At 39.0% G+C, this 19227-nt stretch overlaps 1 protein-coding gene and 1 long non-coding RNA gene across 2 annotated transcripts in view; one reads left to right on the plus strand and one right to left on the minus strand.

The window, feature by feature from the left end:
* LOC118778847 (myosin heavy chain, fast skeletal muscle-like) lies at window positions 1–14219 on the plus strand. The gene is made up of 39 exons (XM_036530608.1): window positions 1–216; window positions 545–688; window positions 812–968; window positions 1387–1414; window positions 1659–1770; window positions 1857–1949; window positions 2061–2124; window positions 2218–2316; window positions 2401–2504; window positions 2910–3048; window positions 4219–4337; window positions 4505–4654; window positions 4768–4938; window positions 5030–5336; window positions 5617–5690; window positions 5966–6053; window positions 6268–6385; window positions 6643–6766; window positions 6957–7093; window positions 7551–7806; window positions 7972–8214; window positions 8300–8476; window positions 8711–8856; window positions 8956–9046; window positions 9140–9529; window positions 9612–9738; window positions 9816–9934; window positions 10229–10425; window positions 10532–10715; window positions 10834–10999; window positions 11204–11328; window positions 11474–11782; window positions 11873–12076; window positions 12174–12299; window positions 12645–12815; window positions 13370–13474; window positions 13563–13658; window positions 13894–14025; window positions 14160–14219. The coding sequence occupies exons 1-39, from the start codon at window positions 13–15 to the stop codon at window positions 14178–14180; spliced, it is 5817 nt and encodes a 1938-aa protein (XP_036386501.1). The 5' UTR covers window positions 1–12; the 3' UTR covers window positions 14181–14219.
* Window positions 12747–19227, minus strand: part of LOC118778849 — a 27297-nt gene continuing 20816 nt past the window's right edge. The window contains exon 3 of the long non-coding RNA XR_005005021.1: window positions 12747–12803. This is a non-coding gene — a long non-coding RNA (uncharacterized LOC118778849). The remainder of the gene's footprint in view (window positions 12804–19227) is intronic.

The following is a 19227-nucleotide window of genomic DNA, read 5'->3' on the forward strand; positions in this document are numbered from 1 at the left end:
TAAAGTGCCACCATGAGTACGGATGCGGAGATGGAGGCCTTTGGCCCAGCGGCCATCTTCCTCCGGAAGCCAGAGAAGGAGAGAATTGAGGCCCAGAACACACCCTTTGATGCTAAAACAGCTTTCTTTGTGGCTGAGCCCAAGGAGATGTACCTCAAAGGGAAACTCATCAGCAGAGAGGGGGGCAAAGCCACCGTTGAAACACTGGATGGGCAGGTATGTACAACTACACACACACACACACACACACACACACACACGTGTGTGTGTATATCTGTATGTATATTAGACTTGGGATCGATGCCATTTTCATGCATCGGTAATCAGAAAATTTTCCTGATAATTATCGATATATATTGGCATTTTTCAGATAGAAATAAATAGGCGTAAATAAATAGATAGAAATAAATTTAATCACCATGGTGACTGGACCTCACATTTGCTGTTTTTTTTTTCCAAAGATGTTCTCTCTTAGAGCCATTCAACAATGACATTACATTCTGACTGTACTGTGAGTCTCAACATGGGTTGTTCCATTCCACAGTCAATCACAGTGAAGGAGGATGACATCCACCCAATGAACCCTCCCAAGTTTGATAAGATTGAGGACATGGCCATGATGACCCACCTCAACGAGCCCTGTGTGCTGTATAACCTCAAAGAGCGTTACGCAGCATGGATGATCTACGTAAGATCTTTTTTACTATTTTATCCTGTTCACCTGTAATTAAATGTTTAAAATAAATGAATGATTGTCTGTTGTAAATATTTCCATTAATATGTTAATTAATATTTCCTTTCACTCTTTCAGACCTACTCTGGGCTGTTCTGTGTCACTGTGAACCCCTACAAGTGGCTCCCAGTGTACGATGCCGTTGTTGTGGCTGCTTACAGAGGCAAAAAGAGAATTGAGGCCCCGCCCCACATTTTCTCCATCTCTGACAATGCCTATCAGTTCATGCTGACTGGTGAGAATCCAGCCCATCATAAATTAGATATACAAGCTACTCTCACACTAGTACAGTCTGAACATGAACTTGAACTTGAACTATTCAAAAACTAAGCCATATCCCAAACCAGTAAATAATATCATGAAATCTTCTGTGAGAAAAATTTATGCTTGCATGTTATTGCTATTATGTTTTCAAATTTACATCTTATGTCTTCTTTCACTAGAATTACTAAACAGTGCTAGTCATTGCCAACCATTAGGTGGAAGAGATCAGACAATAAAAAAACAAGAAAGTAATTACAGCATGTTTGATCATCTAGATTGTATTTGCTATGATAAAAATAGTAACATTTGTAACATAGCAAATACAAGTTCAATGTGGAGTAAAATATTATTGGTTTACATTTCTATCATTCCATTGTCATTTCTTTCAGATCGTGAGAACCAGTCCGTCCTGATTACGTAAGTTTACAACATAAAAGCTTTAACATATATGATGAAGCCCCAAAGAAAAATTGATTTCTCAAGTACTTATTATGTGTGTTGTGAAATGTCTCCAGGTCTTAAAACCTCCATTCACACTGTAAAAGATAACCTAAATTAAACAGCGCTGTTTTATTACTTTACTCTCTATGAATTGCATGTAGTGCAAAGCATACGTTTTCCATGCGTTTCAGCTCTTAGTGTTATCCGTTTTCCTTCACAGCGGAGAATCTGGTGCAGGAAAGACTGTGAACACAAAACGTGTCATCCAGTACTTTGCAACAGTTGCAGTGTCTGGGCAAAAGAAAGCTGAGCCAGTTGCTGGCAAGATGCAGGTCAGTGAGAGACTGTAGAGATGTGCAAATAGCTCAGGAGTGTATGAGCTGTGACACATGTCTGAAGTGCCTGATGTCTTCTGTAGGGATCTCTGGAGGATCAAATCATCGCAGCGAACCCCCTGCTGGAGGCTTATGGTAACGCCAAGACCGTGAGGAATGACAACTCCTCTCGTTTTGTAAGTTTTCTGTGTTATTTACTATTCATATTTAAAGGCTTTATTATTAAGCATTGTTAGTTTAAAATCTTGAAACATTTAAAATCCCTTTTAATTTCACCAAATGTTTAGGGAAAGTTCATCAGAATTCATTTTGGAACAACGGGAAAGCTGGCTTCTGCTGATATTGAAACTTGTAAGTTACCACAACCAGTGTTTTATGTCAATCATGTCACTGATAACCACGACAAAATTGCCCACCCGTAACACTTCCATTTCCTACCTACAGATTTGCTGGAAAAGTCAAGAGTAACATTCCAGCTGTCGGCTGAGAGAAGCTACCACATCTTCTATCAGCTTATGACAGGCCACAAACCTGAACTGTTGGGTAGGAAAACTGGAGGATCAAGATCTTAATTTTTATTGGTCAAATTTCAGAAATGTATGCATTTCTAATTATTGTTTCTCACAGAGGCACTTCTGATTACCACCAACCCATACGATTACCCTATGATCAGCCAAGGAGAAATCACTGTTAAAAGCATTAATGATGTGGAGGAGTTCATAGCCACAGATGTAAGTTGAAGGAAAAAATAATTCCATTGTTGTTTCAGAATTATGCTCTCCTTACTCACAATGAAACTTGTGACAATTTACTGTTGTACCCATAGTTAAGTCAGAGTTAGACACATCGTAACTGATGTCAATGAGTTAAGGATCTTGCCCAAACTAGTGTCCAGAATGGATGTATAAAACAGCAGTTTATGTCACAGAACTACTGATAAAATAACAAAATATACAAACATAGATTGAGGAATTACACAGATTTTTTTAAAAAAGAAAATATCAAATCATTCATTTAATGTTCCATGACAAGAGTATGTAGAGAATAGACCTCACATGGCAGTATAATGTGTTTGTGTATGTGTATATGAGCATCCTTTATATATGTTCGTGACTATGTTTCGGTTTGAATCACAGACTGCCATTGACATCTTGGGCTTCAATGCTGAGGAAAAGATGGGCATCTACAAGCTGACTGGTGCAGTGATGCATCATGGGAACATGAAGTTTAAGCAGAAGCAGCGTGAGGAGCAGGCTGAGCCCGATGGCACTGAGGGTAGGTCTGAAGACACTTTTGCTTCATACTAACAAGTCACGTTAATTAATGTGTCAGTTTGCATTGCAGGGGTCACCTACTGTACACAAAGTCATATTTTTCAAATATGTGAAAACAAGTTTTTTTGGAGGGACTTGGGGACTTGGGGACTTGAGTCCCTGCCCTTTCCCACTACACTGATCTCTGCTAAGGCTGAGTGTTTGTCACGAAGATTGGGGGGGGGGGGGGTTGTAATTTTTTGTTATTTTAATGGTTGTTAAACATTTACACATCTTGATATATTGCTATATTATGATTGATTGCACTCACAAAGTTGTGACTAGCATTTAACTGAGGAGACAGCTGATACAGAGGACAAGTATGTGCTCACTACATTGGCTCTATTAAGAAAACAGGGGTGTGAGAATTAGCTAAAGCTGGATGCTCTTCTCTTAGATGGTGTCATTGTAGAGGCAGTGACATTTTAGTCAGTCAAAGACTGTATTGGGGACACTCACAATATCAGAGAGAACAGCAGTTAGCACTGATAATGCAACAAACTATTTCTGAATGTGCATTCCTTGAAATTACTGGGTTACATTTGTTGAAACAAATTTGAGATCAATGACTTGGTTATATCTGTGAAACAAGCATTCAAAACTTATCCAGTACCTAAAGATCAGTTTTGCATGTGTATTCAAGAATGTTGTATGCAAAAGCAGGCACTCAAATTGCTAAATTTCTGTGCATGAGATAACACTATGGTTGAGTAAAATTTAGTTTGTTTTTCATGAATTTTTAGCAAGAGTTTTGGCAATGTATTCTGTGAACAACACCCAGCCATAACCATTGCTAACATACAGTCTGTGCTTTTTGTAAATTGAGTCCCTGCCCTCCAAAAAGTCTATGCAAAGATGATTTTAAATATCATTCAATTACAATTTACAGTTGTTCAGTTATACAATTATCAATGCCAAGTTAATTCAAACTAGTTACAACAAGCCCTCTTTTGCAATTATGTTTTTATTTTATATTATGGAAGAGCACTTCTACCTACTTTGATTCACATGTATTTCCTGAACATTCTTCTTTAATTTAAATTTAAACTGGACCTTGTTGATTTATTACATGTGCATGCATTTTTTCCCCTTAAAATCTCTCAAATAAACACATGAATTTATTCCATTACAGTGGCAGATAAAATTTCTTACCTCATGGGCCTGAACTCAGCTGACGTGCTGAAAGCTCTGTGTTACCCCAGAGTGAAGGTCGGAAACGAGTTTGTGACCAAGGGGCAGACTGTACCGCAGGTAAAATATCCAGATGTAAAATCTTGTTAATACAGTGGTATTATAAGTATTATACATTAATACTGTAAGTGTTTTTAAACATTGTTACTTTGGTGTGTTTTCCAGCCTCACCTAAATCATTTGCTCTTGCTGAAGTTGATTTTTTTGTTCCATTTTGCCATATCCAGGTCAACAACTCTGTCAGTGCTCTATGCAAGTCTGTCTATGAGAAAATGTTCTTGTGGATGGTTATTCGCATTAATGAGATGTTGGACACAAAACAACCACGACAGTTCTTCATCGGTGTGCTGGATATTGCTGGATTTGAGATCTTTGATGTGAGTGGAGGTTTCCAGTATAGATGACTGCAGTTTTATTGGATGAAGCATTTTTTTCTTTGGAGTTTGGATCACATTTAATCAATCAACCTTTTACTTTTTTAAAATTATAGTTCAACAGCCTGGAGCAGCTGTGTATCAATTTCACCAACGAGAAACTGCAACAGTTTTTCAACCACCACATGTTTGTGCTGGAACAAGAGGAGTACAAGAAGGAGGGTATTGATTGGGAGTTCATTGATTTCGGTATGGACTTGGCTGCCTGCATTGAACTTATTGAGAAGGTAGGACTGTTTCCCCATATTATTATTTGACATGAACCTATCCTATTATTCTTCTGATGTGATCTCATGAAATATTGTCTGCCTTCAACAGCCAATGGGCATCTTCTCCATCCTTGAAGAGGAGTGCATGTTCCCTAAGGCTTCAGACACAACCTTCAAAAACAAGCTCTATGACCAACATCTGGGCAAAAACAATGCCTTCCAGAAGCCCAAGCCTGCCAAAGGCAAGGCCGAGGCCCACTTCTCCCTGGTGCACTACGCTGGCACTGTGGACTACAACATTGTTGGCTGGCTGGACAAGAACAAGGACCCCCTGAACGACTCAGTCGTACAGCTGTACCAGAAGTCATCAGTCAAACTGCTGTCATTCCTGTATGCCTCCCATGCCTCTGCAGAAGGTATTGTATTTATTTTTCTTGTGATTGAGTCTCCATTGTATATATTCACACCTGAGAAAGGTGAAGAAATTCATTTTACAATGTCTGACCAAACACAGATGAAATCAATGATTCACATTTCTATGTAGTTTCTTGAGCAACTTAGACAATTCACAATTTTTTTAATATAAGCCTTTAATGTTTATGGTATTTCATGCAATTTTCATGCAGTGACATAAAAATATTCTTCTGTTAAATATTGCATTAAATATGATGTCATTGAAAAATCTTGTGTGAACAGAGGCTGGTGGTGGTGGCAAAAAGGGTGGCAAGAAGAAGGGTGGCTCCTTCCAGACTGTGTCTGCTCTGTTCAGGGTACTGTATGCACTTCAATGCAACTGAAACCACACTTCTGTGATTTAAGTACCAATTTGATGTTGCAAAGTAAAGCACTCTTACTGTCACAACCAATTCTCTTAAAAATTTACTGAAGCAAATGTAGAAATAATTACACATTACATGAATTTGCTCTGGAATACTTAAAATGATAATCAGCTGGGTTCTACACTTAACTCTATTCACAATATGAATGAAATAATCAAACTAAATGCATTATCTGTTTTAATACTACACCACTCTCCATCCCACAGGAGAACTTGGGCAAGCTGATGACCAACTTAAGAAGCACTCATCCTCACTTTGTGCGATGCTTGATTCCTAATGAATCAAAGACACCAGGTAGGCAATATACCCACTGTCATTCCAATAGTTTAGGTCTAAATATGAAAAACTGCAACAGAGTGTACATGCTATGTTTACCCAATTGATCAATCCTCTTTTCTAGGGTTATCAAAAAGAATTCAATGAAGTCAACACAACTTCAGTGTGGGAGTATCCTATTCTGTACTTTTGGTACAATGTCTGAACATGTGAATGTCTTCTTGTTTTCCAGGTCTCATGGAGAACTTCCTGGTCATCCACCAGTTGAGGTGTAATGGTGTGCTAGAAGGTATCAGAATCTGCAGAAAGGGCTTCCCCAGCAGAATCCTCTATGGTGACTTCAAGCAGAGGTAATTTATATAAGACATTTCTGCAGTTTTTGTCTCCATTACAATGTCTGAGACTGCTCAATTAAATGACAAATATGCCATAAAGTAAAACATCATAATATTTAAGTTTATATTTGAAAAAAGCAGGAACAGGAAATCAATGGTCCTGGTAACAGGAACAGGCAGGAAACAACGACCCATATCAGAATATCAAATACCCTCTCTAGCAATCTGTGGACATCACTGCTCAGTGCTTACAATGATTACTTTTATTCTAGATACAAAGTGTTGAATGCCAGTGTGATCCCTGAGGGACAGTTCATTGACAACAAGAAAGCTTCTGAGAAGCTCCTGGGATCCATTGATGTGGACCACACTCAGTACAAGTTTGGGCACACCAAGGTAAGAGATTTCAGCTTCAAGGATATCAATGGTATTTCATTGGAAAAATCATTCATAACTTTCATAGCTTTATGGACCAGGACAATCATGGACTTTCATAGCTTTATCATTTAATGTAACTGTCACATTTACCTAAATGGACTAAGCTGTGAGAACAATCTGTCACCAAATGCATACAATGTTACTGCAGGTGTTCTTCAAAGCTGGTCTGTTGGGTACCCTGGAAGAGATGCGAGATGAGAAACTGGCAACACTGGTTACCATGACTCAGGCCCTGTGCCGCGGTTACCTCATGAGAAGGGAGTTTGTCAAGATGATGGAGAGGAGGTACATATTGTTAAATGTAATATAATAAAAAATATGAATTACATATTGCTCATCAGTGGTAATAGAAATAACAAATAGTTCATTTACATTCAACAGTCAGTGAAGTTATTGGTTTTTTAAATTGTTTTACTAGGAACCTTTTTAAATCTTACATAATTTGACACAAAATAAAAATTTTGGTTGTTTTAAGGATGGGAATTTAAAACAAACTTTTATGAAATCTAAGTCTATACATTGTTTTCAGTTGTCCACTGTGTCACAGTGGTTCAGCTAAAAGATTTTGTGGTTTTCCAAGGAAACTAGTATTGCAATAACTTTCTTGGAAAGACTGGAACTTAGGTGGAAAAAGAGTTCATTTCATTGTTCATCATCCATATCAAACCCCCTTGCCAGTTGAATGAATTGTCTGCCATTGTGAAAAAATATCCCCTACTGATTGTGATTATGCTTAAAACAGAGAATCCATTTACACCATCCAATACAACATCCGCTCATTCATGAATGTGAAACACTGGCCATGGATGAAGCTATACTTCAAGATCAAGCCTCTTCTGAAGAGCGCTGAAGCTGAGAAAGAGATGGCCAACATGAAGGTTGAGTTTGAAAAATGCAAAGAGGACCTGGCCAAGGCATTAGCCAAGAAGAAGGAACTTGAGGAAAAAATGGTTTCACTGCTGCAGGAAAAGAATGACCTGCAGTTACAAGTTGCAGCTGTAAGTTCATCATTTTGGAATATTAAATTATATGGAACAATGTGTACTTATCTGTACAATATAGAATATTTTGTACTTCATTTTAGTTTTAAGTTTAAGTAATCAATAGCACAAATCAGTGTTGAATAGAAAGTATTTATGATTATTTTATTTGTTCAAATATAGGAGACTGAAAGCCTCTCTGATGCTGAAGAAAGATGTGAGGGACTCATCAAAGCTAAGATCCAACTGGAAGCTAAACTCAAAGAGACCAGTGAGAGACTGGAGGATGAGGAGGAAATCAATGCTGAGCTGACTGCCAAGAAGAGGAAGCTGGAGGATGAGTGCTCTGAGCTGAAGAAAGACATTGATGACTTAGAGCTCACCTTGGCCAAAGTGGAGAAGGAGAAACATGCTACAGAAAACAAGGTTTAAACTTGATCAACGCAGCCTATGTTTATGTTTTCCAGTGACTCAATCTGTTGCTAACAGTGTGCTCATTTAATTCATTTAGGTTAAAAACCTGACTGAAGAGATGGCCTCTCAAGATGAGAGCATTGCAAAGTTGACCAAGGAGAAGAAAGCCCTCCAAGAGGCACACCAGCAGACTCTTGATGATCTCCAGGCAGAGGAGGACAAAGTCAACACCCTGACGAAAGCCAAGACCAAGCTTGAGCAACAAGTTGATGATGTAAGATGTCATTTACATATTTTGATAGGTGCAATTTAAAATGAGCCATAGAACAGAAATAATTTTGAACAACTAGGAGCATCTTCAGAAACACTCTAACCCATTGATCTGACCCATTGATGTAACCCATTACCCTGTGCATTTTGTACTGACAATGAAAAAGATAATGGTTGAAAAGTTAATATGTATTTCACCATATAAAATCAATGACAAAACCTGATTTACATGAAACAGTTGGAAGGTTCTCTAGAACAAGAGAAGAAGCTTCGCATGGACCTTGAGAGAGCCAAGAGAAAGCTTGAGGGTGATCTGAAACTGGCTCAGGAATCCATAATGGATCTGGAGAATGACAAGCAACAGTCAGAGGAGAAGATCAAGAAGTAAGACAGAATTCAAAGCAATGAGATAATTGTAAATCCCAACAACATCCAAAAATTGGAAACATATTCATTAAAATCTGTATCTTTCCTCATCCACAGGAAGGACTTTGAAACAAGCCAACTTCTCAGCAAGATTGAGGATGAGCAGTCTTTGGGAGCACAACTTCAAAAGAAGATTAAGGAGCTCCAGGTAGTTTCTGAATGCCTTAAAATTCCACATAATAAAGCTGAAAACATGTACAACTTTAACTTTAACAACAACTTTAACCACTGTTCTCCATAGGCTCGTATTGAGGAGCTGGAGGAAGAAATCGAGGCTGAGCGTGCTGCTCGGGCCAAGGTTGAGAAGCAGAGAGCTGATCTCTCCAGGGAACTTGAGGAGATCAGTGAGAGGCTAGAAGAAGCTGGTGGTGCCACTGCTGCTCAGATTGAGATGAACAAGAAGCGTGAGGCTGAGTTCCAGAAGCTGCGCCGTGATCTTGAAGAGTCTACCTTGCAGCATGAGGCCACAGCTGCGGCTCTCCGCAAAAAGCAGGCCGACAGCGTTGCAGAACTGGGAGAGCAAATCGACAACCTTCAGCGTGTCAAGCAGAAGCTGGAGAAAGAGAAGAGTGAATACAAAATGGAAATCGATGACCTTGCCAGTAACATGGAAGCTGTCGCTAAAGCAAAGGTATGAGGAATGATTATTTCTCAAGCAAAAAATTGTAAGAGTCATTAAACATGGACGTTCTCTAAATGAGGTTTCTTGACAGGGAAATCTTGAGAAAATGTGCCGCACTCTTGAAGATCAGTTGAGTGAGCTCAAGTCCAAGTATGATGAAAATGCAAGACAACTGAATGACATGGGAGCACAGAAAGCAAGACTTCAAACTGAGAATGGTATGTACATTTGATTTAGATTTAATTACGTCATACCAAAAACACATGGTGGAACATCACTATATTTGTTTCCTCAGGTGAATTTGGTCGCCAGCTGGAAGAGAAAGATGCTCTAGTTTCTCAGCTGACGAGAGGCAAGCAAGCGTACACACAGCAGATCGAGGAGCTCAAGAGGCTCATTGAAGAGGAAGTTAAGGTAATTCACAATATAGGACAACAGTCCATGAAAATCCTAATAACCTCCAAAGGCATATTTTTGTAAAATCCCTAATCCTCTAAAAAAGATCTACATCCTAAAAAAGGTTATCCCATATTAAGTCCTGTCTTATACAGTTCTATAATGTAAAGATTTATCCAAATGGAGTAAAACTAAATCGCGACAAAAATGTCGCTCATGAGTTTTTCAAGGATCCATCACAGAAATATCGATCCATCACATCTTCAGCTATGTCCATTCATTTATCATTTATACTTATGTATTAACTTAAAGGCCAAGAATGCCCTGGCCCATGGTTTGCAATCAGCACGCCATGACTGTGACCTGCTGAGGGAGCAGTATGAGGAGGAGCAGGAGGCCAAGGCTGAGCTGCAGCGTGGAATGTCCAAGGCCAACAGTGAGGTAGCTCAGTGGAGAACCAAATATGAAACTGATGCCATCCAGCGCACTGAAGAACTGGAGGAGGCCAAGTACTTTCAGTTTTTACAAGTTCATTTAAAATTCACTAAATATTATACAATGAAAGAGAGTCATTCAAAAATTTGTAATTATCACTCATCTTTAATTATCACACAGGAAAAAGCTTGCCCAGCGTCTCCAGGAGGCAGAGGAATCCATTGAGGCTGTGAACTCCAAGTGTGCCTCTCTGGAGAAGACCAAGCAGAGACTGCAGGGTGAAGTGGAGGATCTCATGATTGATGTGGAGAGGGCAAATGCCCAGGCTGCCAACCTTGACAAGAAGCAGAGGAACTTTGACAAGGTAAATCCAACATTCCAATATAGGGAATTATCATCTCTGTTGTGAGTTACAATTAGGTTTTACAGCATAGACTGATTTCATAGTTCATTATTAATGAGCTGTATCATCAATTTTCCAGGTTCTGGCAGAATGGAAGCAGAAGTATGAGGAAGGCCAGGCAGAGCTGGACGGGGCACAGAAAGAGGCCCGTTCTCTCAGCACTGAGCTGTTCAAGATGAAGAATTCCTATGAAGAAGCTCTGGACCAGCTGGAGACCTTGAAGCGGGAGAACAAGAACCTGCAGCGTATGTACAATAAATGTAGAGACACTCATCATCGTGATTGTAAAATATGTGAATTTAACTGAAGCTCAAAAATTATTACCATCTTTCCACCAATGTAACCATCTTTAGTCAAATTTCGTGATGGAGGAGATTGAGATTCATCGAAGAAGGTCCTAAATAGATACAATGTTAGTTATGAAATCATTATTCAACGTGTCCCTGCAGAGGAGATTTCTGACCTGACTGAACAGATTGGAGAGACTGGAAAGACCATTCATGAGCTGGAGAAGGCTAAGAAGACAGTGGAAACTGAGAAATCGGAAATTCAGACTGCCCTAGAAGAAGCAGAGGTAATAAAACCCTCAAAAGTATAGACACTTAAACAGACTGAAATACTGATGTTTTCTATGAATATCTACATCCTAAAATGGTGTAGACGGTTTCTCCAGTTCACCAACAAAGTGCAATAGTTTTCCAATTAATTTTATTTTACAGGGAACTCTGGAGCATGAGGAGTCCAAGATTCTCCGTGTCCAGCTTGAGCTCAATCAAATCAAGGGTGAAGTTGACAGGAAGCTTGCAGAGAAAGATGAGGAGATGGAGCAGATCAAGAGGAACAGCCAGAGGGTGGTTGAATCCATGCAGAGCACTCTTGACGCTGAGGTCAGAAGCAGGAATGATGCTCTCAGAGTCAAGAAGAAGATGGAGGGAGACCTCAATGAGATGGAGATTCAGCTGAGCCATGCCAACCGCCAGGCTGCTGAAGCCCAGAAACAACTGAGGAATGTCCAAGGACAGCTCAAGGTACGTTTGTATATTACTTATAGTGACACTGCTGAGTTCAGTGGGTTTAGGCTTTTCATACAGAATTCTTTTCCGTGATCTCTGTTTCAGGATGCTCAACTGCACCTTGATGATGCAGTCAGAGGACAGGAGGACATGAAGGAGCAGGTTGCTATGGTGGAGCGCAGGAACAACCTGATGCTGGCTGAGATAGAGGAACTGAGGGCTGCCCTGGAGCAGACAGAGAGAGGCCGCAAAGTGGCCGAGCAGGAGCTTGTCGATGCAAGTGAGCGTGTGGGCCTGCTGCACTCCCAGGTAAGTACATAGGGTCATTTCTTTTTGTTTGAAATAGTACAAATAAATATGCTATACATGACAAGCTTGGACTAAACTAAAAATGTTATTTGTTCAGAACACCAGCCTTCTTAACACCAAGAAGAAGCTGGAGAGTGACCTTGTTCAGGTCCAAGGTGAAGTTGACGACACCATCCAGGAAGCAAGAAATGCAGAGGAGAAGGCCAAAAAGGCTATCACTGATGTAAGTGGTATTTATTTTAGTGTTACCGCAATCATTTTTCCTACATTCTTTTCCTTTAGTTATTGACCTTTTACAGCTTAACAACCCTTGCATGTTTACCTCTGACACATCACTCATACAGCATGATTTTACCTTCAGCAGATGAGGTACATGACCAAAGGGTACAATCATTGTGTCCCACCTGGGGCCTGTGTTGTACAACAGCACTCTACTGTTGAGTTGTAGTATTTGTGTATGAATGTATGAGGTATTGTCTTTAAACTCACATAATCACTATTACCCTATGGTAAAAAAAAATCAAAAGACGAAAACAAAGGCATAGAAATATTTTTGTTAAAATTCCAGGCAGCCATGATGGCAGAGGAGCTGAAGAAGGAGCAGGACACCAGTGCTCACCTGGAGAGGATGAAGAAGAACCTGGAAGTCACAGTCAAGGACCTGCAGCACCGTCTGGATGAAGCTGAGAGCCTGGCCATGAAGGGCGGGAAGAAACAGCTCCAGAAACTGGAAGCAAGGGTAATCTATTAGTTGACCATATACTGAAATAAGGAAGTTTTGTATAGTAGCTTAACTTCAATCAATCACCTTCTAGTACTCATAGTGCTCATTTTAGAGATGACTGAAATGTATGTGCTTTTGGAAACAATATTAATGGCTGTTGGTAATAAATTTTGGTAAACAGTGCACTCAATCACAATCACAGAACAGAACTGTTTAAAATTTTGCACCCCGTTAGATGAATTGCATCACGTGGGCCATAACATTCCTTAAACAATGAAACAGGTAAATGAAAGAATGACAAAACTCTGACCTAACAACATGATAGCAATGCAAATCTATAGCATCTGAGACTACAATAAAAAAAAATGAAGAGCATCGATTTTGATGTGCCTCCAGAGGATCTTTTGTTACAATAAACTTACTGCAAGTAACATCATTTGGAGGTTCATGTGAAACTCAAAAGAAGTCTTCTGTGTACAATACCTGGGTACCATATACTTCCAAGTCTGAACCTTGTAATTATGCTTTGACTTTATTATAATATTTTAGAAACTATTGTGTCATTCAAGGTGCGCGAGCTAGAAGCTGAAGTTGAAGCTGAACAGAAACGTGGAGCTGATGCAGTTAAAGGTGTCCGTAAATATGAGAGGAGAGTCAAAGAGCTCACCTACCAGGTAAAATTCAATCGATCTTTATACAATACAGTGTAATGGAGAATAACTACACACGATACAACATCTAAATTATATTCATTCTCTGCAGACTGAGGAGGACAAGAAGAATGTCACCAGACTGCAGGATCTGGTGGACAAACTGCAGCTGAAAGTGAAGGCCTACAAGAGACAGGCTGAGGAATCTGTAAGTGTAATATTTCAGAACAAAGGCTAATATGGATGTAGTGGAAGAACTTACACATTACATGCTAACAGTGGATGATTATGTCTTATCAAAGCAGTGCATCTGTTGATGGGAACTGAACACTCCAGCCATGTTTATGCAAAGCTGCATACTTTATCTTAGCAAGGCACTGTTGCTTCATGTAATAACCTATTGTGAAGTATTATTTCTTATAAGATATCTGATTCCCTCACAGGAGGAGCAAGCCAACACGCACCTGTCCAGATTCAGGAAGGTGCAGCATGAGCTGGAGGAAGCTCAGGAGCGTGCCGACATCGCCGAGTCCCAGGTCAACAAGCTGAGAGCCAAGAGCCGTGATGCCGGCAAGGTAGGTTATTATGTGGAAAGTGTTGTTGTAGTTTTTGTATAATGTGTTCGTTTAAATGAGTAGTGTGAAAATTGTCACATTATAAAATTTAAATGATGGAGGATAATAGATGTGTCTTTTAAATTCATTTTAAGGGCAAGGAGGCTGCAGAATGAGGGACGAAACCCAGAAGAGAAGCAATAGCAAGAATTCATACAATATGAATGTCTTGTGAAATTAAAAATTCAATAAAGTAAGTTTGCACTGCATAATCTTGCCTAGTCTTTTTTGTGAATGATCTTTTTAGTCACATGAAATTCAAACGATGTTGATGTAAGCAGCAACCTGAAATATTACACACAGCTGTAGCTGAAATGACACTTTAGTTTAGCTCACAGTATAAGCACCAGCTGTTTAAGACCCAAGGAAAATGCATGACTGGTACAGTAGCATTCACATGCAGTGCTGTAGGGACACGCAACCTACAGCTAAGTCAGGTCTCAAGCGTACCTGTATACTGTATGTTTGAAATTATGCCAGGTAGTGATTACAGCAATGGTTAGAACACCCAGCCACTAGCACAGGTCAAGATAAAAGCACTGATGATTAAACTGATCACTCAAGATCACCACCTCTGTACCAACCACAGAGCACTCGCTGCAATAGCATCAGTTTTTTTGGTATTACAGCAACATGTTTTCCTGCCCATGTTTAGTAACAATTTCAGATGTTTTTTAAAAAATGGTTTAAAAAAGGATTTATTGGAGCTTCTGAGTGGCCCAGTGTGCAAAGTGATTGTTCTGAGTGCAGGCCAAGCCCTACTGCCTGGGTGTGACACTGGCTGGGCATGTACCGACAATGAGAAGGAGCCCACAGCGGCATGAAACAAATTGGCTTCTTTCTGCCATGGATAGGCCGTAAGTTGGCCAGGGCTTCCTGGTCTAAACAACCTCATCAGGCACCTGTGAGTTTCTCAGATTATGACAGTCAAGTAGTGTCTACCCTCCAATGAGTGCCCACATCACTGAAGTTCACTTGGTGACTTGTAGTGTGACGAATAGGCATTGGCTGTGTGCGAGTGTATTAGAGTGTCTTACCTCAGCATGTCCTGCAGAGGTGAAACATGCGATGCGAAACAAGTAATGATTTCAAAACAGGCTGGCATAAAGAGGATAAAACATGAAGACTCATTGTCGGAGGCACTATATGAATGTAGAAGTATTTATGAGTTCCGTAATTGCTGATTCAAATAAATTCAAAGAGCTATTTTTAGAATATATTTACAATTGTATGATCCTTCAGACTTATTTCTGACAATTTTCCGCTATAGTTTGCATCACTCTAATACTAATGATAAAACCATACTGAATATTGAGGTGAAAACTTCTATTGATCTAGACTTCTTACTAATTTCCCTTCAAGATGGAGAGGATATAATACCAAATGACATGTTGGGAGATAATACTTTTGTCACGTCAAGTGTTCTGTCATGAGTTATACATACGTCTATTACATGATACACTGTATGTGTAAGAATGCCCATTAATACCATCCTCACAAGAGAAATATACCAAATGAATTATAAAAAATAAGTCTTTCCTCAATATAGTTGCATTTATATTTGTACTGATCTGAATGCTAAATTAAGACAGTATCAGGCTATCAAATATGAATAAACAGACAAACATCTTGTTGATGCTGCTGGAGGTTTATTCTCCTGGTTTAGGTCTTATTAGAAAGTTATCATTAGTATGAAAATGAAAGACCTTTTCAATTGTTTTAACTTATTACATTAGTTCCCAGACAGAAACATTCTATAGAGCTGCTCAAAGCTCTCTGATGATGAATAACTTTAAATTTTATTTTAGTTGAATAATATGAATTAAATATTGTGGATCACTGTGGGGAAATTAATGAATTTGCCTTTCACAAATTTCATAACCTGTATGCGAGCAGTTTGTCAGCCAGGAGACCACGATGCACAATGCAGATGCACGATGCCTAGTAAAACAAACAAAAAACCTTGTCGTTATTGCTGTGAGCAGTTTTCCACTCAGTGCCTTTTAGACTGTTTTTATATGCCATAAGATCTGAAGACGGTATTATAACAAATCTTCCTTTCTTTTTTGAATGAATGAACGTAGTTATGTAGGTGAATGTAGCTATGACTAAGAGTCCATGCCAACCACATGTTTGAATCATAAACTTTTTTTTTTTTTTTTTTTTTGCTTTTGCACACAGTTCAGGCCATGCTTGTAGGCCTGTCTGTCTCCCATGTGTGACATTCTGGAAATGGTGAGCACATTTCAGATACTTAATACTGAAAAAAAGTAGTTTGGCATCCTGAACCTAAATACTATTGCTATGGTCTTGAGTTTTACTTTGCTTGGCCTATAGGTTGTAAATAACCAACACACGTTATTATTTTGTGTCTGCACCCCATCGTAATTTCCACGTTTTTTTCACCCTGGTAAGCGGGGATAGCAGGCTAGAGAATTTACTGAAGGATGTTACATTGCATTATATTTTAAACGCAAAGGCAGAGAAGAAAAATGGCCATTTTTATTTAAAAGCTTTATTAGCTTTGTGAGTTTTCCTTTTACTTATTTGTGTAAACTGTATGTAATAAAGGAAGTTCACTTGTTTGAAACGTATCCGAACGTTTGCCTGTTAAATCATAGCACGCACGTCTGCAGTTCTACTAACCCAATTTCAGACGTGTGGCAGGATTTTAAATTAATTCATACGTCAGAGAAACTATGGATGTGTAATTGTAGAATGTTAACAGCGCTGAACTCCCTCTAAAGTAAGAGCTGCCTTTAACAGTGAACAAGTTTGCTGGATCTACGACTATCTGGAAACTTCATTTATTGCAAAACATAAAATTACGATGGTAGAGTTCTTTATTTTTTCCCCACAAATTCGACGTACGTACAAAGAACACATGTCTTGCTTGCCTCCAGAAAAAACAGCATTCTTCAATCATTCCAGTGTGGCCTTTCCTTCCATGATACATGGTTGAAGTCGTCCATATAATATATAAAATTGTGAACGTTTTCCTATTCCAGAGCCCACAACTATATCAAATGAATTACTTGCTGTAACACAGCAATGTAAGTACCTGGGCCTCATCCTTGACACTCACCCAACATACTAACCACATGTCCAAAAACTAGTGAAACAATTAAACCAAAAACTTTGTCTTCAAAAAATCCAGTTGTACTATTAACAGTTAAGGTCCAGGACATACCCCAGTTCCATTAAACTATCCTCCATAGCTTACAGCTGTCCAATTTCATTAAATCATACTGTCAAATCCATAACAGTCTACTCTCAACAGCAACCTGTAGCTCACTGTCTACACATTCTTCTGAAAGACAAAAGTGATTCAACAGATCCGTCAGATACGAGAACAACCCTGTGCCGAGTTTCATAAACAACAATGGCAATAAGTCATTCTTCCATCCCTTAACACTGATCTAGGACATCATTCCCCAGTACATTAGACGCGTCCCCTACGCTGTCATATTCTTCCTTCTCTGCTGTCCACTACTCATGAGATGCCTTTCTCAGTTCTCTTCTTTCAAGTTTTTTCCCATATTTTTCTTCTTCTGCAGGACAGAAACCCAGTGAAAACAACATTGCCTGAGCTTTGTTATGTCTTTTAACATAACATAACATGTCTTTTAAATTCCTATAAAATTAAATGAATAAATACATTTCTTATGTGCCAAAATGTGAGCTTCACCACAGACCTCAGTGGAGTTTTTTTGGGTAAGTTTAGAAATGTTATTCCACTGTATAGAATATTCTGTAATCCCCTTCCAGTCACCTCCACTCATGATGCTAAACTAACCTTACCACCTGCCAGAGCTTGTAACTGGAGTGAACGGAGCAATAGAATAAAAAGTGATTTTCAGAATAAAGGTCAGACAACAAAAGCATCTCATTAAATGATTCAGAACAAAATATTTTTTACCATATAGGCTATCACATTCATGCACAGATGTAAGCAAAAACTACTAAATTGAATCAAAATTCCATTATCCATTAATATTTCAAGATAATTTTGCAAAAAAATATCACTTACTTTTGAATCTGATCTTCTACCACTAAGAGTGTAACAGAGTGTATAAGCTTGACCTAACAAAGCTTGCAACAGTGACTCAGTGATTGGGTGTTTACAGTGTGCAACGTAGCAAAGGGCTATATTTGTCATTAGTCTTCATTAGAATGTACATTTAAGGAGAAGATATCAAGTGTCACATTTTTATATATAAGAGATGTGCCCAGATTAGCATGTGACTGGCCACCTCCTGTTACTGCCTAGTCCACGTCTGCCATAATCAGCTTTCCCATGGAAAAAGTACCTGCATTCTGCATTTATAACTTGATCTCCTGTTGACTGCATATTAAATTAGGAAAGTCATGCTGTAATTCTAGCTCAGAACTGGTGGCTGGTCCACTTGTCCAAAACTGGTCCAATGCAATGAAGTCAATGTGAGAACCAACTAATCATACATCACACTGTGCAATGTTATCAGTTATATCGTCCTCATTCACATACTCCCATGTCAGTCTCTCTTGCAGCAAACCAGGGATGTGTTCGTATAATTATAAGGTTTAACGATTTATTCTAAGATGCTCTAGGCACATACCCCAGTGTGTTTGGGTAATGTGATAAAACAACTTAGTTAATACAGTATCATTGCAAATGCTTAATGGCTTCCTTTACTTGAGCATTCCCTTTCACAGCAGCTGTTTACTATGACTTTACAGCAATGCAAACCTATCTAGGTAGACTGGTGTGAGTGGAGTGCACTGTCTAGGACCCAGTAACCTATACCAACACACTACATTGACAGTTGTGGAGTTTTATGGTCATTTTGTGGTCAGTGACCAGGTAGCAGTTAGGTAGTAATGTTGGCACTATGGACACATACTGGTAAAACATTTACCATTCTGTTTATGGTAGAGATTGAATCAAAATTATGAAAACTAGAGCTGATGAGCTGAATTTTCTGTAATTGAGTATCTTAATACCCCTGATACACATTAAATGTTCAACATTTTGTTTGTAGTAGTAGTTAATGTTCTCTCTCTTAGCAATATGACTAGAGACAGCACTGTTCTTGCTCCTCAGGTCTGGTAGGAATGAAATGTAACAATAATAAGAAAGCTCAACATTAGAGTAATCAGCTGTCTTATTAGTTTGTTTTCACG

This window comes from Megalops cyprinoides, chromosome 6 (assembly GCF_013368585.1).
Source record: "Megalops cyprinoides isolate fMegCyp1 chromosome 6, fMegCyp1.pri, whole genome shotgun sequence".
Taxonomy (NCBI): Eukaryota; Metazoa; Chordata; class Actinopteri; order Elopiformes; family Megalopidae; genus Megalops; species Megalops cyprinoides.